This window comes from Corvus cornix, chromosome 9, assembly GCF_000738735.6.
Source record: "Corvus cornix cornix isolate S_Up_H32 chromosome 9, ASM73873v5, whole genome shotgun sequence".
NCBI lineage: Eukaryota > Metazoa > Chordata > Aves > Passeriformes > Corvidae > Corvus > Corvus cornix.
Genome location: NC_046339.1, coordinates 18,887,651 through 18,908,970, shown reverse-complemented (window position 1 = coordinate 18,908,970; position 21,320 = coordinate 18,887,651). Strand labels below are relative to the sequence as shown.

Here is a 21,320-nt window from a genome sequence, read left to right as displayed (position 1 = left end):
ATGTGATGGGTAATGAAATCAGTGTCATCCCTTCCATCCCTCTTGCACAAACTCCTCTAACATCAGGTTGTTGCACTGCCGTTTTGGAGCTGTGATGTTACCTGATCAACCACTGGCTGTGATCTGGGGGTGAATAGGATCTATGCTCATAGTTATGAGCATATGGTATATGGTTTTAAAGTTGTACGTTTAAAATAATTACATTCTGGTGCTGTTTTTTAAGAATTATTTAATTATCTGTATGTTCTAGAATGGTTTTGCTGCCATTTCTGGCCTGGAGCCATCAAAATCATAAGGTTTCTTTCAAGTTTCATAATACTGTTTAAAAAGAGTTGCTCAGTTTCCTTTAAGGAAGTAAAAGAATTTCCTTTGGTTTTGTTTTTACTTTCTCTCCAGTTCAGAGGCTTATACGACCTATTATTGCATAGGAGAAGGAGTAGGACTATGGGGACATTACTGAAATGGATAACAGAGAGTTGGGCTTGTGACAGATTTTTCTAGATACTAAAATTTGGTTCACCTAGAGTCTCCAAAGTGATATGCTGGACTGGTGGGTTGGTATTGACTTCAAGTTCTTTAAGATTTCTACATGGTAGTGTAGGACATTGATCTTACTTCCAACCAAAAAGAGGTAATCAAAGCCAGATCAAAGCACTTACTGAGAAGTTTGTCTGAATGGAAGAATCTCTTGAACTAAGGGTTTATGTGGACCAAAAGAAACCGAAGTTAAGGACACCTACTCCTGGAAATATTTCATGATCTCACACATTTGCTGTTCAAATGAGTAATCCACATGAGACCTATAAAATCATAGTTGGAAAACCAAAGGCCAAAGCATGGAACTTTCAACAATTCATGAAAGAAATATCAAAATAAGAGAAGAGGTTTTAAGCTAGGAAAGGAACTGCAGTGGTTTCTTCAATACTTCAGCTTTGTAATTTGACAGATTTTATTACAGACTGGATTTTATTGGTAGACTGTAACACAGTGAAGCTTCTCTGTGGTTTGAGGGAAGCAGTCCTTGCTGTATCATGTTCTGCCTGAAATGCAGCTTCAGATTCAAACCCACATCCATCTTCAGGGACTGTGCTGCACTCTGAGTCGTTAGAGCAGCATTGGTTGTGCCAAACAGACATCTCTGCTGAAGGACTGGAGTTCAGAGGTTTCTGTGGGTGCCAAGTGGAGCTTTCCCTGTGTGTTTTCCATGATGTGGAACAGAACTCAGGGGCAGAGGTGCCTGCCTGGGCTCTGAGCCCCCAGAGTGAAGTGAGACACAGCATCAGTGACTAAAGGCACAAATCAAAAGGAGAGAATGCATGAGCTGGCAGGCATGAATTTTGCTGCTGACCACTCTTTTGTCCTCTGATCTAAACAGATGTCAAAATCTGAGAAAGTAGAACATAAAGGTTGGAATAAACATTCCATAATTGTTTCTATGTGTAGCCCTGCTTTTTCTCTTTGTTTACAGTCACAGCTAATTTAGACTCTTGTTAAGTTCCTGCAGGCAGGGACATGTCATCCCTGTGTCCTGGCTGATGGGAACACTGGCTATTCTGTATAAATAGACCAGTGAAGCTGGTAGGAGCAAAAATGCCTGTGCTGTCAGGGTGCTGCCAGAGCCTGGGCATGAAGGCAGCAAGCTGTCTCCAGGCTGAGTCTCTAAAGGGGAAGTGTTCTGGGAGAAAAGGAGACTAATGTTAAAGTGGTTTTATTTACTTATTTTTAACAGAAAGATATGCCGGACATAGACATAATATTTGAATTCAACTGTTCAGAACTTCTCTCACATATACTGATAATTTTAGGAAAAGAAGAAAGCATGGAGAAGGAAAAGAGTGATCTAGGGCAATGACTTAATCCCGAAAGAAATAGAAATTTACAGCACCTTATATTTTGGAACTATAATTTTCTTCATCTCTGAGTTAGTTAATGTATTTACTTATATTTTTCTTATTAATAGTTCTAGGAACCATTGATTATGTAGAAATAACTGCAGTACTGATCCCTTTTAGTGAATGCTGTCAGAAATTGTGCTTGATCTTAGAAAAACCATGTTTTGGTATTCATGTGTTTGTAAGTGTGATTTTGAAACATTACTGAATCAAAAAGGATATTTACAAGTCACAAGTATGGTATTTCTTCCAAAAGTTTTTGTTTGAGTTTTCAGAAGCATTTGGTTTTGGAAGTCTTTTCTTGCATGATCATTAGTGGTCAGGGGAGGTAAGCTCACACACCTAAATGTTTTACTGTGCAAGGTTGAAAAAAAACGATTAAAATCCAACACTTAATGATCTTTTCATGCTTTTTAACAGTTCCCGCAATTGTTTTTTTTACTCATTTATGTCTGTTCAAGATAACATGGGCATCATTTTGTCAGAAAATTGATGTAAGTCTAAGGAAATTCCAGAAGCTGGAGAGATTTCTGACTGCAAAATAATCCCAATGCTGTGAAACTCATAAAGAATAGTTGTAGTGTTCTAATGTTACTTTGCATTAACTATAACATTAATGCACAAAACTCAAACATAGGTGTCTCTGCATGACTGTGTTTATTGCCCAGGTTCAGGAGGGCATTCATAGACTGGTAGGTTCTAAGTTCAATAAAACAAATACGTTCCAAAGGACTTAGACTGGCAAAATCAGATGCAAACGTAAACTGTGCAAACACTTGTTCTGCTCTCATCTCTTAGCATCTGGTACATGAAAGAAGGCAGCTCCTAATGGTGACTGAGTAGGACAGAATTGAAAAGAAGGAAACAGCCCCTCTAAAAGATGTAAGATGAAGACAGCTTTTCCAGCATTTCCAGCATAAAACTTCACGAGAGTCCTGCTCAAACTTGAAAGCTGCTTAGGACAAAAGGGTGTTTAAAATGTTCACCAGTTCCTCTGCTTGTGCACCTTGAGGCTTAAAAGCTCAGATTTTGGAGTCAAGGGAACCTTGTATTTTGAGAGCAGGGGATTATCTTCAAGGTGTGTCAATGTTCAGCCTGGCTGAGGGTCCCTTCACCACTTCTATGTGCTCAGCACTCGTCACTGTCCAGGCTTATTAAATTCAGGGATAAATCTGCTGCGCAGGGAAAGTGAGTTCTGTACAGAGGGGCAGAATTGTTCAAGTAAGATCTTTTCGATCCCTTGGCTTGCATGAAGAGGGAGCTTATGCTGGTTGCTTGAAATACTGGGCAGTACTGCTGGGCCATTGCCAGGAGCTTTTGCCCTTTGTAGGACCAGCTGTGCCAGTGTGAGGATTTTAGAACTGGCTAGGTAAGGAAGAAACTTGCAAACAGAAGACAAGAAAAATTTAGATGTGGACATTTTAATGTGCTAAAATATATTAAACTTCAGCATCTTAGTGTTTTGGGTTTTTTTTTTTTTTTGATCAGATACTTGTTGGTAAAATGTTAAGTAATTAAAAAATAAAATTATCTTATAAGGAACTATTAGTTTTTACATATTAACATGTAGCCATGCTCTATTGGACAGGCACTGCTTCCTGCTCTTTCCATGCCTTACTTGTGGAATGGTGCACGCTGCCTTTTTTATCATCGCTTTCTTTTTCTTCACTTAGGTGTTGGGGGTTGTCATGGGTTAGCAAGCATAGTGTTGGAAGTGATGTTTTTGCAAAGGGGTGCTTACAGCTTCCTCTGTGACCTGACAGAACCTATCAGCTGGCCAGTTTGAATATGGACAATTCTTTAACACGCTTGAGAATAGACAAACCCCAGGCAGAGTGCTCTCGTTTCCAGTGCTGGGACAGGTGGCTGCGGGCCCCGTGTGGGGGCCGGCGGGCCCAGCCCAGGCCCTGCTCCGGCCAGGCCAGGCCACGGCCATCCTGGAGCCGATGGGGCCTGTTCCACCTGCGGAACCCCCCACATCCCTGCTGTGGGCAGCTGGAGAGGCTCAGCTCCCCCTCTCCAGTGCGGCCAAGATCCGGCTGAAAGCTGCACCGCTGTCCGGCAAAAGATCATGTAACCAACAGCAATAAGCCACATTCCTTTTAGTGCTGTGAAGAGCTGAAAACCTGAGGGAGAAGAAAGAGGAGATGCTTAAAGCTGAAATTCTGTTGTAAAGCTATGATGTATCAGAGTACCCGTTGTAATTTCATGAAGGCATGGGGGGTGGACCATTCAGCTTGTACTTGTGAGCAAAAGCACCTGTGGTGAGATAAGCAGATGCTGAAGCAGCTGTAATTTGATGAGAAGTTTGAACAGGGAGAGATGGAAGTGATGAGGACTGTTGCTCCAAATGGAAAGGAGAAGACCTCAGTTCCTAGAGATGAAGATGAGGAGGACCCTTTGCTCCCAGGGAAGGAGAAGGGCCTCTGTTCTTAGAGATGAAATGCTCCCAGAGATGGGTGAAGAGAACTTTTGTTCCTGAACGGCTCAACCTTAAAATTGTACCCCAGTAACTCAAGATTGGACCCTCGAAAGCAGTTGTGGGAAAAGCTGCAAGTTGTGGGAAGGGACTCACATGCGAGCAGAGAACCAACCCGGGCGGCTGCCTCGTTGTGATAATGTTTTCATAGCATGGGCAAGAGAGACTCCTCTTCCTAAATGAACTGAACAAGGTTATTATGGAAGTGGTAAACAGACTGAACATCTCAAGGGTTGTCTTTTTACATTGTCAGTGGGAGAAGGGAGAAAGGTGGGGGGAGGAGAAGAGTTCTGAAGGTGTGGTATGATTTTATTTTTTCTTTTTCCCTCTTTTAGGTCTGTTAATAAACTTTATATTCTTTCAAGTTTGGTGCCTGCTTTGCTTTTCTCCTAATTCTTATCTCACAGAGGGTAAATAGTAATGAGTATTTTGGACCAAACCACTACAGGGGGTTTTTTGTGTGTGTGGTTTTTTGTTTTGTTTTTGTTTCATGAGGCTGCTGACCTGTTTGTATTTTCAGTTGAGTTTTGCATGTCCCGTGGTTACTGACCCACTGGGTGGGTGGGCTAACATGAGTAACACTCCTGAGCAGGTTTTATTTAGTATTTCCGATGATGAGCCAGTTTTACTCTTTTTAGAAAAGCATTTATTTACACCAAGTGTTGTGACCTATTTTTCTTAAATGCTATTAAAAAAATATATGCTTCTTGTTTTTTTCCAATGGGAAAATTGAGAATTGTGCTGAACAGCATCACAGATGCTGTCTTATTTTGTGATGCCATGCAAAATGCACCCTCAGTGTTGCAGGGATCGTATGTCCAATTTAAATTGCTGCTGCTACAGTGGCTGCAGGAGTTTTGTGAGGGTTTCCTCACTGTGACAATTACAAGCATCAGTAACTAAGCAGGTCATGCTGACCAGGGAATTGGTTCTGCTGCGTATTCCCATTTTCACTCTGGTCTGGTGCTTGCCACGGCTCTTCATAGCACCGGTTGATTTGGTCATGACCAGAAAATCCCAGCCACTATTTTGTATTCATGCAGGAAAAAAAGCAAATCCCTTGAAGTGCCAAAGAAAAAGTTTGACTTGTGTCATTTGCTGGCACAGCTGTTTTCTCTAGTTGCCAATTCAAGGCTATGAACTCACTGTCTGAAGTTGTCTGGGGGCTGGACTTGTGAGTGGATGAAAAATGTCCCTGGTGGGCTGCTGCCCAATGGCTGGGGAGTGATTGGTGGGGCATCACGAGTTAAAGTGAAAGTCAAGGCAGAACTTTTCATTGTAATTGTATCAGGAGCTGTCACCTTCATTTCAGATGCCTTCAAAACAGGCTTTGTCAGAAAATAAGCCTACAGATGGAGATAAATAGCAAAAGATATATCAAAAAGAAGTGATAGTTTAAATCTCTTACGCAGTGTAGAGATATCAGACTAATGGGTGGGTCCCTGTGTTCTTCTGTGACCTTTTCTAAAACTATCTATGAATGTTACTCCAGATCGACCTTATGTTATCTCTGGGCTTTTTGTTCTCCCTCCTACACTCTATAAGCTTGCTCCAAAATATACTTTTCTCTGTCTTTGGCACATAGTTATGTACAGACTGAGCACTACCTTCCATTTGGGGCAAAGTCACCATTTGTCTGCTGTTTTTTTCATTATGACCGCTTTTGCTCACTTGTGTTTCAGTAGACAATGTCATTTTGATGCAGCACATCACATAAATACATTAATTTTATTAAGGCAGACTTTGAGGAGTACTATTGATTATTTATGGAGACATGCTGTTTTAATCAAGTAGATTCATTTAAGCTGTCATGGTGAGTCAGTATAATTCTGTGTTTACGCTTCATGCTGGAGAGTAGGTTTGTATTATAGATGGATGCTGGTGATTTGGAGAATATAACAGCATCAGTCAATTGGCACAGGAGTTTGGCAGTGCTGGTTTAGTGTCACATCTAATCTCACAAGTGCTTGGAAAGCATTGATGTAAAGTTCTCTTCAGGGGCTGACTTAAACAAGCAAAAGAAATAGTTTAGCTGGTCAGCTGTGCAAGAAATGTCTTCTCTCTGGTTTGCTGAGGAGCTGGTGCTGCCAGGGAGAGGTTCTGTGTGATGCCCTGGCTGGCAGTGCCCCTGCAGTGCTGAACAGAAAGTAGGTTAGTGCTGCCAGCTGCTCTGCTCCAGCTTCGTGCCTCGCCTGGGCTCTGGGCTGGCTGCCTCTCTCCCAGCATTTCTAGGTAGTTACTAATTTTTCCTGACTCCCTGACCCGGCCTTCAACCATAAGTCTGGTTTTACCTTTGTGGGAGCATGCAATAACACCTTACACCAGCACTTGTGTGAGATTAGGTAAGAACCGAGGGTGCTCTAAATGCTGTGAGTCATTCTGTCTTGTTTTGATGAGTTGAGATTTTGGATCATGTTTAAAAGGAAAAGTTACATTCTGTGGGTAGGTATGTAGGTAGGTATGCTAAATTCTGTAGGTAGGTATACTGCAAAAGGTGACTCAGAAGTAGCCTTTTACTTACCCCTATTTCGACGTAGGATGCTTCGTTAATGACTATCCCTATGAATTTCTAAACTGAAGTGTGTCACATTTAAAATTAGTGTGACTGATTTTTGGAGTTCTATAGGTCATCTTTATCAAGTACTGCATTCATAGAAACAGAATTGTTTAGGTTGGAAAAGGTTGAGTCCAACCATTCCCCCAGCACTGCCAAACCCACCACAAACTCTGTCCCTGAGCACTGCATCCACAGGTCTGTTAAATCCCTCCAGCGATGCTGCCTTCACCAGTGCCCTGGGCAGCCTGTTCCAATGCTTGACAGCCCTTTCTGTGAAGAAATTTTTCCTAATATCCAATCTAAACCTCCCTGTCTCAGGTATGAGCATCAACCACTGCACTTTGGGCACACGTCAGAAGCTGCTGCTCCTGATGCTGCTGTTCCACTTCAGTGTGGTGCTTATTCCCCTTTAAAAGTAGTAAGTACTTCCTTGGCTCCAAACCCCAGAGGGTACAAACCAGGCCCATTCCTGCAGCCCAGCGAGGTGGTGCTGTCAGTTGTTGATGGAATTGCCCTTTGGGAGCTCTCAGTGTGGAGATGTGCCCCTGTCCAGGGGCAGGACCTGCACTCTGGCCTGGGTAAACAGATAAAGATCAGCAGTGCCTAAATACCAGGTTAGCAGCGGATGCTCTGCAGTGCTCTTGCTCTGTGGTAGTCTGGCCTGAACACCCCAAATGTTTTTTGATCTGTTGTTTGTTGATTTGTTTCATGTGCATGTAGGAATAGTTTTGTGGGAAGATGAGGTTGGTTTGCTTTTATTTCTCCCCCCTCCAGGCTTCATTTTATCTTTTTTAGTTTAAAAATGCTCACTTCAGTGAGTGCTTACAGTACTTACTGTACTGCTTTCATTTAACATGTGCTGGCCAAGCGTTGCTGTGCCCTGGGAGCACCTTGTGTGCCAGCCTGGAGGGGCAGAGGCTCAGGACTCAGTCTTATGTACCTTCAGCTGATTCCCAGCAGCTTCTTACCAAGGAGGAGCTATTGGCAAATTGTATTGGCAGGCTTTTAATTTACAGCTTCTCAGCAGGAGCTGTTCCTTTTCCTCACAAGTCACAACACAGCAACTTTTAATTTGTTAGCAAGCCAAAGTATATTTAAAAGAAAAATCTTTCCACCTTGTTTGTAATGTCTTGAATGATGCATTTCACACTCAGTGTTTTAGAACTTCTGATCTTGCAATTAAGGCTTAAAGCTCATTAAGCTTAGTCACTAAAACATTTTGCTAATATGAGATGTGTAAGATCTCCTATTTTCCAGTCTTGTAATTTTTCCTTTTTTGTGGCAGCTTTATTTTATGCAACAACAGTATTAATGAGTATAGACTGTGCACACGACCTCTTGTTCCAAGAGCTTTTTAATAGATTTTACCTTCTCCTCCCTGCTAAGTCTATTTTTTGCTTTTTCCTGTGGTTCCCCTTCTGTTCTCCCATCTGTTTGGTTGAACTGCTTTATTCTCTCCTGTTGTTTGGCATACACTAATCCTTTTACCTTCTATCCTTCACAGCTTTGTTGAGTTGCAGTGGTGTAGTTCAGTTTTGCTTCTGCCTGCCTTTCACTAGGATGTTCCAGGATGAGCTATGATTTTTTGAAATTGAGAACTGTTAAAATTGTTCCTTCCAACTTTCTCTCTCCCTCTCTTTTTACTTTATTTTTATTACTGCTTACGCATGCCATTTATGGTGCTGTTGGCATTTGGAAAAAATACTGTAATGACTCTGGTTTCTTCGTTCTCAGAATCTCCAGATCTTTCCATTTTTCCAGTTTCCAAAAGCTGCAAAGGTAGCTGTCCAAATAAAATGAGATGGAAAGAGCTCAATCCTACAAAATGTATGAGTATAATGGATTCCACTTACAGCAAGCCCCACTGCCTTAATTTCTGTGATCACCACTTGTGCTCGTGGGTGCCATGGCTTCGTGTTGCTAAAGCCCCCTTGGGGCACCTCATACATCCCACAACTCTTTTCAAGAGCAACCCCAGCAGATAAAATAAGTTCAATGATTCCTGAGACCTTTTCAAATACTAGTAAGAAAATTAATTGGGGGGGCGAGAGGGGGATGAGGGGGAATGAGGGAGTAGAAAAAATGAGAATTTTGAGGTTGTGATTTTATCAGCACTCAGAGATTAATATCTTGCTGAAATGGTCAGGTTTTGGAGTCCAGAAGAGCTTTGGTAAGCAATATATATTAATTACATGTGTATGTAAGACCTGTCATTTTCAAAAGCAGGAAAAATAAAGAGAGGCCTCTTTCTGTGTGGAAATAAGTGCTGGGTCAAAAAGAAACAGTGATGGGGGGAAAAAGTTACTTTCTGTCAACATGCTTGAATGTTCTGTCATAAACAGAGCTCAGTTCAAAGGATCTGGGAATCTCAGAAGATTTCTTTCAAGACCAACCAATTTCCTGCAACACGCTGTCAGTGCTAGGGAGAGGCATCTCTTGCACATAAGAGCAGCTGGTTGTTTAAAAAAGAAAAAAAGGCATGTAGGGGGGAGAGCAACCCCCCCCCCTCAGCCCTTATATAGAGCAATTTTCCACAGGAAAACGTACATCTGAAAACAGGGCACTTCAGCAAATTCCATACTCTTCGGAATGTCATTTTGCAAGGAAAAGTGTGTTTGGATGTTTTCAGGAGAGGGGTGGTTTTTTTTTTTAATTTTTGAAGCAAGTAATGAGTTCTGAGGTTTTATTACTTTTTTTGGTTGTGGTATTGACACCTTTTCTTACTGTTTATTATCTTAAATAAGAATTGTGGATGTAAGTATTAACCCTGTTTTAGCAGGAGGAAGGTTAATTTTATGGGAAATGGGAATCTTTTTATCTACCTGAAAGTTTTGTTCTGGAAATACAGTCAATCCTATTATTAGGGTGAAATTAAGGTGAAGGCAACTTATCCATTCTGTTGTTGCCAATTTGAATTGCCTTATGTGCTTGCCTTTGAGGAACAACTTGACTCTTGTCAAAGACATATTTAAATTTTCTTTGCTATAGCTGATGCTTCCACATCTGAAATATATATTTGCCAATGTTTTGTTGTTTGCAGGAACCACAGATATCTGAAGATGAAACCATGAAGAGCAAGCAGAGTGAATAATAATGCTTTTCCGAAACCGTTTTCTGTTCTTGCTGGCCTTGGCAGCCTTATTAGCCTTTTTGAGCCTCAGTCTACAATTCTGTAAGTGTCCTCATGTTTTGTTTTCCACATATAGTGGTCTATAGGTGTGTTTAAAAATGCCCATGATTTCATGTTGTTTAAGCATTCTTCCTGTATTGAAATACATGGGGTTTGTTTCGGGGTTTTTTTGTTTGTTTATAAGGATTTTTGTTTGTTTGTTTTCCAAAAAAATAAGAAACATAGTTTTGTGTGCCATATAGGAATCTATACGATCTAGAGAGTTCAAATCAGGCTATTTTACTTTAAAAAATTCTGCATTTTGTAGTGCAGTTAAGTAATTTAATGCGATTGAATCCCTCCATGAAAGCAGGCAAACCACATTGGAGTGAAAACTGCTGCAATTCCTATTTTACATTGCATCAGACCAGATGGGATTGAGGAAACTGCTGTGAGAGGTTTGAGTGCTGGAACCTCTCCTGATTTGTACCCTCACATCAGGAAATTTCACACAGTTGAATTGGTTCATCACAAGTGGTTGGTTTGTTTAAGAACAGATAAATTGTGTTGTGCTTCAGATGAATTTATCGTGGGTCACTGCAGAGGGCTTTGCTGTCCTGATGAGTGAGCAGGAGGTGGTGCTGAAGGCAGGGCAGTGGAGGGGCACTGTGCCCTGTGGCTGATTACCCCCTGTTTCATGAGAGAGAACATTTCCTGGGTAAAGCCATGTTTTGTGATAATGTGGTCTGTACTAATGCCCAGCAATGTAATGAGTTGCTTTTAGAGGGCAAGTAAAAGTGCATGTCCATAGCATAGGATAATATTCTTCGTTGTTGTCATCTTTCATCATGTTTTAATGAGCACAGTCCTTCTGGGCTATGCTTTTTTTGCATAGAGTAAAAAAAACGTTACATTTAGAATGTGTCTTTTGCATATGACAGACAACTTCAAAAAAGGGGGAGAAAGAAGATGAAAGAAACTTTGTGGGTTTCTGCTATTATTTTTGTGTGCCTAAACTCATCTGCATGTAGTAAAGGGACCTGTGGCTCTGAATTGCTTTTTGAGCCTCCTCTGGGCACAAGCCAGAGGGTCAGACTGCAGCTTGTTTTGCCCCTTAGGCTCGTTATGGCTCTGCCCTTGATTTTGTAGGGTTGGTTATGAATTGTGCGTAGGGCGAAGGTCCTAGAGGAGCTGCAGCTGAAACATGAAACTGAATTGTTAACTAAAATGAGTTTTATTTAGAGATGAGGAGGTAGACATTTAGGAGAGTGAATCACATTTCATCTAAAGATAAAATTATTTTCTACTTAATTAGACCGTAACATTTCTGCTAGAGATAAGGATGTTTGAGGGGTGCTTTAAAAAGCATGTAAACTGCAGCAGGCAGCCACCATAAAGCCAGTGCCAATACCAACACTGATACAGAAACTTTTACGTAATGAGAACTGCAATACAGTCCAGTGGGAACCAAGACATTCAGGTAGCCTGATACTTTTAACTTCTTCCGGCTTCAGGATGTAGAGCAGTTAGTCCAAGCTTGGAGTAAAGACCATCTCCACAGCAAAACCAAAACTGTCTTTGATCACCATGTGCTTCTGGGTGAGCTGTGCCAGCTGGGCAGCCTGCAGCTCAGCAGCTTGAGGTGAGTTACCAGTGCTATCTTCATCAGGAACTTTGTCACATCCTCACCAGTGTCTGTTTCTGTCAGGAAACACTGTTTTTTCACATCCTCAGAATGTTTAACTTTGGGGTTGTTGAGTCAGGCTGGTCTCAGCATTCTTCAGCACCAAAATCAGCATGACCCCCTGCTTCTCTGTCCTTTCATCACTGATAACTTTTGCAAATGGAGTAAAATTTGAGCTGTTTTACCCACACTTAGGCAGAGCATCCTGCTACAGGCCCGTCATGACAAGGCAGATACTGAGATCTGGAGCAGTTCCCCAGTGGAGCTGGTGCAGGGTCTGGAGCCCAAATCTCATAAGGAGCAGTTGAGGTATCTGGGGGTGTTTATCCTGGAGAAAAGAGGGCTCAGGGGGATGTTACCACTCTCTACAATTAAAGAGAGGAGTTTGTACAAGGTGGGGATCGGTCTCTTCTCCCAGGTAACAAGTGATAGGACAAGAGGAAATAGTCTCAAGCTGTGCCAGGGGAGGTTTAGATTGGATACTAGGAAAAATGTCTTCACCAAAAGGGTGGTCTGGCATTGGAACATGCTGCTCAGGGCAGTGGTGGAGCCACCACCCCTGGAGGGATTTCAAAGACGTAGACGTGGCACTTGGGGTCATAGTTTAGTGGTGAACATGGTTAATGGTTGGAGTTGATCTTAGAGGCCTTTTCCAACCTAGATGGTTCTATGATAATATGATTTATGTTCATGGAATGAAAATGAGTGTTTATACATTTAGACTCAGGAAAATGTCGAAGCCACCGTTTTATTTTATTTTGCTTGAAGGGAGGTACCTCCTTGAAGCATTTGGAGTAGAAATGGATGTTTTATACTGTTGTGAGATTGTGAATCTCTGTTAGCAAGCAGTGCACAGCTTTGTGGAGGAGGGCAGGTAATTTTAAAACATGCTACTGCCTTTCTAAGCATGGAATGTTCAAAATGTCTCTTCCTTTCTGTGATAAATTTGTTTATAAAAGAAAAACAGTAACACTAAATGTATAATTATACAAGTGGTACATATCTTCCTTTTTTAAAATTGTGCATTAGGGCAGGGCATAACTCCTGTAAATGTTTGATATTTTATCCCTCTTGTCCACATGTGAAACTGTAACATTTGAAGCCAGACTTGTGAGTTGTAGCTAACTCTGAAGTGAAGGGAGTAGTAAAGGCCAAGCTCAGCTGATTTACCACAAGTTCTGACTCAATATTACAAACAGCCCACACTGGGATGGCTGACAAGGTCACAGTCTGGCTCATGCTTGAGCTGTGAGGGTTCAGGAATTGCGTGCAGCAGTTTGCCATCCAGTCAAAAAGAAAATGATGCTGGTTTACTTTAATAGACTGTGCTGGGAAGGGTCTGGAACTGCTTTATGAGCAGTGATTCCTGCAGCCATGATGAAGTGGAGGTGATGGGTATCGTGTCAGCAGTCCTATTAAGTCTGTCCTTGCTTGTAAGACAAACTCCTGAGGCAATTGTTTCAGAGCTAATAGTTGTCATGTCTTGAGTTTAGACACAGGGAGTGAAATGCTGGGGAAAACAACCAGTGTAGGACCTCACAATCTTCAGTGTTGGTAGGCTGGGGATGGACCCAGGATTGATAGAAAACTCTGTCCCGTTTTGATGTTTGTTTGTTCTTGGTCCTTTTATCTTCTGTTGTGGTTTATGAGTTCTGTAGTCTGCTTTCCTGTGTTGTTTTCACTACGAGGCGGGTGCTATACATGGATACTAACAGTTTAACTTAACAGGGTAAATCATGGAGAAAATTTCCCCCAATGTCTCTCTCGACAGCAAACAACAGCTCTGTGCTCTAAGTATTCTCTCCCACCAACAGTTTCAGTGGATGGACATGGAGCAGTTGGCAAGGATGCAGGTCAGAAGCTGCCCTCAGAGCTCTGTTCCAGGAGTACAGCAGGCGGCTCTTGGAGCAGTCAGTTCATGTTCGTCACATGTTGTATGCTGGCTTGGATGGCTGATCAAATGCCAGCTGCATCATTTTCGTCTCCTTATCCTGGGAAGAAGGAGACATATAAGCAGACTGCACTTTGCTGTGCAGCTGGAGACTCTTTTTAAACTGTAATAGTCATTCTGCAAGGTGATGTGATGCTGTGGATCCTGTAAGACACCCTCCTTCCTGCCAGGGTCCTCTGTCCTGTACCTTTTGGGCAGTGGGGCACCTGACTGGTTCTGCTCTTTATGTCCTTGTACAGGAGCAAAAGGCACAGGGTCTCTGTACGATCTTTGAGGGCCTGGCTGCTTTCCTGGGAATTTCACTTGGAGGAGTGGGGTAAGGGAACTTTCTTCAGGAAGTCCTACTGTTTTCAAGCGCCATGTATTTATTTAGATAAATAATGCCACAAGTTTTTTTTTCTGCACATACCTGGTAGATGATGGCAGAAATGCATTTGAGACACATTTGAAAATTTACTAAAATATTCTAATACCTATTCATAGTTTTGCCAGGTTTGGTTACCATTTCTAGTAGGCACATAGGACACTTTTAAAAGGGAGTTTATACTTGCTGAGAACATACAAACCTGAGGAGTTCTAGGCATTTTTAATATAGTTGTGTGGCCTGGACTAAGAAGCAAAAACTGGGGACCAGATGTGCCCTCAAGTTTGGTTTGGCTCTTAATGCATTGCACAGAGTGAAACCTGGAGCACTCAGCAGTAGAGGGAACCTCTCTTGAATGGCAAATCCCACTGGATTTTCTAAGTGTTTGAATTTTTAAATAGTATAGGAAAATGACGGTGTTAAAAGTTAACACTAAAAATGTGTTCTGCTGCTGGCTAAAAGCATACTCTGATGTCTGTGATGGATAATTATATCAATGGAGAGTTTGTGTTTGGGAAACCCATTGGATAGGGAAACTGGTTGACTTTCAAACCAAATATGACTGGCAGATTAACGTTTTATTAGGAATTGTCATTGTTTCCCTTCTTGTTTTATGTTTGGGGCCAGTTCTACATAAAAGGGTGGAGTATTTTTCTTATAGTGTTTATCATTCCACATGTGTTTTTATTATTCTCCTCTTTGTTTATGTAAATGGTCATGGCTGTAAAACAGTTTAAAACTTCAGCATTAGAGACAAAAGGAGAGCTGGTTTTGATAGACTTGTCAGTTAAGGCTGTACTAAAATGTAATTATGTTGTTTTTATCTGAAGTTTTCAGTGTTTTTCTTTGTCAGAAAAACTGCAGAATGAAAAAATGGCCTGTGCTGGGCTGTGGGCTGTATTTTTGTCTCTGTAAATATTATCCATAATGCTGTTGACTAAAAATGGGCAGTTTCCTTGGGTACAAACACAAAGAATATACGTAGGGATACTTTATTCTTTTTTTGCCAGAAGAAGAGGTTGCAGTGGCTGAGGTCTTTCTTCCTTCTCCGTGCTGTGTAACATGCCCGGAGCAGTGCAAAGGGCAGGTAAATGCAGTGTCCCTGTGTTTCAGAGACAGAGGATGGCAGCTGCATTCAAAGGATGTATCAGAATCCAGCTGTGGTCCTGCAGCCTCACTCTAAGGGGAAAAGACAGAATTTAGGACCCTGTCAATGTTAATTGCATTGGTTAGCCGTTAGGTCAGCTGAGGAACAGGAGGTTGCAAGTATGCCCGAGGAGCTGCTCTCTTTTTCTCCCGAAGATAGGTACCTGAGAACCCAATTACTGGGCAAACACAGGCCTTCCACGACATTAGAACATCAGTGAATGGCTGAGGGAGCCTCACGGTGGGTGTCCTCAGGATGTTTCAACTATTTATCCATGAGTTACCTTGAATAAACCAAACTGAAAGGCAATTTAAAAGCTGGCTGTTAGGATGCCATGTGTAAACTCTGTAGAGTTTGCTCGACAGTGATTTTTTACTCTGTAATCAAAGGCATGAAAATTAATTTTTTCCACGAAATAAATATTTTTGTTTTATTTTGTTGCTTGTTTTTGTTTTTTTTTTTTCTATTTACTGAAAGTCTAAGGAAAGTAACAGTCAAGAGAAGAGGACTAAAACTATAGTGGGAAAGCATCCCTTTTTACAGCGATGCTTTTTATAACCCTGTGCCCAGTATCAGTTCCAGACTGTCCTGCTGAAGGCCCTGGCTCTTGGGCAGCTCTTTCCCAGGGAGCTTCTCCCCTGGTTTAGAGTTTGTTTTCCTGCATACTTTGATACTTTGATCAGTGGCTTAGGCTTGTCTTTTGATAAAAAGAATTTTGGTATCTGCCAGTGCTTTTTAGGATGTCAGCCACTGCTCAGGCAGGGTGCTGGTTCCCGTCTAAAGTGTGGAGAGCTGTTTTATGCTTTTTACAGTTTTTTGAAAATACTTTCCCTGCCTTGATGGTTCAGGCTTGGGTGTTGGTGTATCAGCATGTCTGGAAATGACATTTTGTTGTTCCAGTAATAATTTTTCTCTACTTTCTGTCATTTGATTTTGCACTGGAGCTTTTGGTTTTAAAGATGAGTCACAGGAAACAGAAATTGAGATTTTCCACAAAAAAAAACCCAGCAGAGTTTTATTTTCTTGGCTTGAGCTTTTCAGGCAGCTCTTACTTACAAGGACAGTGTGGGCATCATATCCAACATTGAGGTGTTTGGGGCTTAGCCTGAGATCCTCACCACGGCTTCCTTCAGCCCCTGCTGGGAACCAGAGCCGTGGGGCAGTGGCTGCTTGGGTGGGTATTGCATTTTGCTGGTGTAGACAAGCAACTGTATTTAAAAAGCCACAGCTTTAGAATCCTTGATGTAGAGAACTTGATTTTGTCATGTGTTACCAGCATACGAAATTAAAAGGAGAGCAGATATCTCCCTTCATGAATTTTGCCTTCAAGCTCATAAGCATGGCAAATTTTCCACTCATGAGAAGTCTCTCTGGGTTTTATTTTTGCGAGTGCTAATTTAATCTGAATTTAAGATTAAAGAGAAAAATGACCCACAAATAATAAGTCCAAGGCTTTGTGCATTTTAATAGTGAGTGAAGAGAGTTAACTGTAAATATAGAGATTTTTGTTAAGGATCCTTTTTATGTTGTAACTGGAGATGTAAATAACTTTTTTGTGATTTTCAAAAGTGGTGGTATAATGCATCAGTACACCAAATGAACCCTTGAAGGGAGAGGAGATGTGATGAATGCTTGAAAATTATACTATGAGACAGTCTTACTTTCTTCTACAAAAAATAAAGCAATCATTTCAAAATAGTTGCTTCAAATATAGGTCAGGGTTAGTTGCTTGAGACGGGATTTGACCAATGAAAGTTACTTGTCAGGCTACAGAACTTCATAATTCCTCTTTAAATATACATTCTGACTTCATCCGTGGTGATTAGTTGGACTGTATTTAAGCAGAATTGATATGAACTGGTACAGCACATGTTTGAAGGCTGCTGTACAGTTGATTCTGTAGCAGTAGGTCATGTGATTTGTTTAGTTTTGTCTTAGCAAATTCTGTTTGTCATGAAACCAGTTCTCTGCCCTTCCTTTTTCACAGCTCTCAAAAGCCGAGTCAGGCTGCCTTACAGGTCGCTGCAGGCGTGTTTTGGAATGGCACGGCTGTCTTTTAAAGCCAATAAAATTGTTCCTAGGATTTTTCCATACATTTACTTGTATACTGGGCCAAACTGTGTTTTAACAACTGAAACATTGTTCTTAAGCTTGGAAATTCACCCTATTTTGTTTGTAGAAGTTACAAAGAGAGAATATTGTTCCTAATGTGCGGCTGTTCCATTCTTTATCAATGTTTGGTGAGTCAGGGTTAGTTCACACAGGTGAAATCTGCACAATGTAAAGCCTCGATTCTCACAAGAGCATGGCCCCTCTGTGTGGGGTTTGCATTGTAGCTCTTGTGTGGGGTTTTCAGGATAGCAGATGCCAGTGTAGGGCCCAGTCCCCCAGCCCTGACTGCCGGGGCTCTCTGGGAGATGAGTTCTGGGCTTTGCTCACCTGTGGGTGAGCCAGCAAAGGCAGAGCTCACCTGTGTCTGGTTCTGCCCTCCTTGCTGAGTGTTCCTGTTGGGGCTGGCTGGGCACTGGCAGCGATTCTTATCCCTAAAGGTTTGCTCTTTCCATAAGCGATTTCTCAGCTGCTCCTCCCCTTGCTTACAGGGCTGCCTTCCCTTGTACTTCTCTTTTTCTCATGTTGCAGAGATGATGACATCAAACCAAAACCTGGATGTCTTAAGCTAAGAAAGTAAATACAGCCTTGTCACTCTGGTTTTTTTTTTAGTAGGAGCCTTTTGTTAATCTTTTGCTGTCCACGCTGATGTTAGACCAGTTTTCTGAGAATTCACAATCAATTCACACTTCATTAGCTTTATCCGTCTTACTTTTAGCAGAGCTTTTAGGACAATGTTATAATGGACTCATCATACTTTAATCATTTGCTGTCCATTGTTTGAGATTTGGGTTCTGCATCTTCCTCAGAGGGTGTTCTGACCCAAATTTCTCTTGCCTCCTTGTTCAGTGAGCAGAGTTTGAACTGGAGAGCACTAGGAGAACTACTTGTAATGTCAGTGGGTATAATGCAGTTGTACTGACCCTGTTTCTAGGCCATGTGCAGTCTTCTGAAAAGCATGGAGGGCTACTTAAACTTCATGTTTGATGATAGGTTTGTTTCTCTGAGCTGTGCTTTGTGCCTGCCTTAATCCCCACTGTGCTGCTGCAAATTGAGTTGAAAACCATCAGGTTTATGGATGTGCTGGTTCCACTGTGTGTATCTGAAAGAGAGATGCTTAATATGCTTCATATAGTTGTTCATGTTTCTTCTTAGTCCTTCTAATTTTTCTCTTGTGGGTTATCTGTCAGGGAGTTTTGTTCTTTTATCTGTGCTTTTGCTGGGCTCTCATTGCTGAAATGATATAGCAACTGACTTAATCCAAAGTGTCTTGTCACTTGACTGTGAGGGTTTTTGAAAAATTTACTGTGTGTTCTTGGGCATGTGGAGTTTCTGTGATTAATAAGGGGTCTCAAACTGATTTTGAAGATTTTAATGTGTACAGGCTGGGTTTTTTTTTCCTAGTAAGAGTAATCTCTGTTCCCAAAATCAGTTCCCTTTTAGCTTTTCAAAACTCATTTTCTGAGAGAAATGCAGTGCTTGTACATAATTAATGGCATTGTGGATTATTTTAAATGAGGCAGGGTCTGGTTTGTATTTAAAAGACTGGGGCTTTTGTGGACTTGCTGCAGTAAAATATGAAGTCTTACAAAGTGGAAGTGATCTCCCTTCATGATTTTTGTGAGATGGTTGGATTAAAAGAGCTGGAAACGTATGTGGTGTAATTTTGGGTTTACCAACTGTGTGCATTAATGCTAAATGAAGACAAGAAATAAGATTCACTGTCTTCCTCTAAGCTGTTTATGGCAAGGGTCCCAAAGATACCAGTAATTCTCTAATCCAGAGAGCACTGTTCTGAATTCCTGAGATTAATGATTAGGTCTGTCATGGAAGGCTTCCCCAGCACAAAAACCTGTCAGGTTGTACTGTATTAAATATGTTGTTTTGAGGTTTGCTGCTGGCAAATCCATGGCAGCTTTCTGTGTCCTGTCCTGGTGTTGACAAGGACAAACAAGTGAGCTGGCTTGGCTTGGGTAAGCAGTGGCATATGGTGTTGAGATCACTTCCCTGAGCAGGTCAGTTTGTGGACAGAAAGCAGTTGGGATTAGATGCGAAACAGAAAAGTGCTAATTTAATGCAGTAGTGAAAATATTGATTTGAATTTGTAAGGCTTTTTACCTTGGAAGGACAGTGCTGTAGAGAAGTGCCAGATGTCTGTGGATCGTGTGGATTGTGTCTGACTGATGACATTAACATATTAAGCAGTTGGTGCCGTGTGCCTTTGCAGAGGCTGTGGCTGAGCTGCAGAGGCTGTGTGTGTCCCTGCCTTTGGGGTGGTAGCCCTTTGAGGGACAGACATCTCTGCCCCCGGCCCAGGTGTGCAGGCAGAGGTGCTGCAGGGAAGTGCAGGAAACAGCTCAGGAGAGGTGATCAGAAGCTGCCTTTACCAGTGAGCAGATGTAGTTTGTTGCAGCCCAAAAGCTGCTGCTTTGGTGTTTTGACACCAGGGGAGCAGTACTGGTGAAGATGTGGGCAGAGCTAAGGTGTGTTTTTAAGTCCCTTTATTTATTTGTTTTTCCTGTGTATTTTGGGATTCCTGTTTCAATAGCTGGATGTTCTAGTACATGCCCTAATAACAGTTGACTTGAATGTCAGAAGACATTCTGAGTATTTTGGAATGCTGTCTGAGGAGAACCCTAAGGCAAAGAGGCATCTAGGATGATAGAAAACAGTAGTGCACACTTCCCCTGTGTGCAGGGAGCACTCATAGGGCTTCAGCTGCAGAGAGTCCATGTCAGAGATGTGAATCCAACAGATTGCTGGATAACAGAACAGGAGCAACTCTTGAGCTATCTTGAACTCTGCTTTATGGGGCATATTTCTGTATCATTCCCTGCTGCTGTAGATGAAAGGGTCACTGAAGCCAGAGGATTTGCAGTCCGTGTTCCTGAGAGTACTTTTTCCTGCATTTTCTTCTGCTGTGCTGAATCTTCTTGGCTGCGATGTTGGTGTTCAGTTCACATGTGAAATCTGCCAAGCATCTTTTTTTCAGTCATGTTGCAATCACTGCTGCACAGCTTCCCACTCCAGTAGTTGTGAGAATCATGCAGGACAAAAGGAAAAACAAACAAACACAAACAAGCCAACCCCAAACTAAAAGCAAAGGTCCTCACCCCCTGGAAAAGGATGGCAGAGCATTCACTATAGTGTGTATCAGTGTAAAGCATTTGATCTTTATTTTGAGACAATACTATGGAAATGGGAAGAGTTGCCAACAGTTTCTGAACACAGCTGATAAAAGCTGTTTTGAAAATCTGTTCCAGGACAATTCAGCTGGATTAGTTCATTTAGCAGTTGCTGTGTTCTGTAGACAGAAGCAGGACAGTGCTTTAAAATCTTATTGCAATGCTCATGAGTCTTGTTGGATAAGCAGCAGTGGCTGGATCGACTGTATTTATAAAAATCATGTGCTCAGGCCATAATTCCCCCCTGTTTAGTCTTTGCATACTTAAGCCTTGTTTGGTGGCCCTCAGGACACTGATTTGACGTAGTTGAAGTGATCTCACAGCCTGATGAGACATGGCAGCTCTCAGCAGTAGGAGGGACTTCCTTCAGAGTGTGGTGTTTGTTGCCCTTCTCATTTGGGAATCCCAGTGAGCCTGTGGTAGGCCAGGGACCAACATAACTGTGTCACTGTAAGCACTGCTGAGGCTCCTGTTGCATCTTGTCGCTAAACCTGGAGAATGAGCAAGATGTGACTTGAGCAATGTGTTTATAGAGCAGCAAATCTGTGCTTGTCTGGATGTCCTGTAGGAACCTCGCCCACCCCCTCCAGTCTGAGTGTGGAGCCAAGCAATGGGGTAATTAGTGACATGCTGGAAAGGAAAAGCTTTAGTATGCATGTGTATTTATTTTAAAGAAAGTAGTACATTAAATTGATGAAAATATAAATCTATTCTGTGGTGAACATTGTAGAGTTTCAGTGCAGTAGGAAAATACGATGAAGTACAACGAGTAATTTTTCACTTTGGGCGGAGAAGTGGAAAGCGATTGTCATCTCTAGAGCTTGAAAAGGCTCAGATTTGCAG

General features: G+C 41.8%; 1 protein-coding gene across 1 annotated transcript in view; it reads left to right on the top strand.

Moving 5' to 3' along the window:
* The window catches only part of PXYLP1 (2-phosphoxylose phosphatase 1), a 49,122-nt gene that overhangs the window by 5,252 nt on the left and 22,550 nt on the right, over positions 1-21,320 (top strand). Inside the window, exon 2 of the mRNA XM_039557012.1 lies at positions 9,969-10,100. Coding sequence (XP_039412946.1) covers positions 10,022-10,100 — 79 coding nt within the window. The 5' untranslated portion in view covers positions 9,969-10,021. The remainder of the gene's footprint in view (positions 1-9,968; positions 10,101-21,320) is intronic.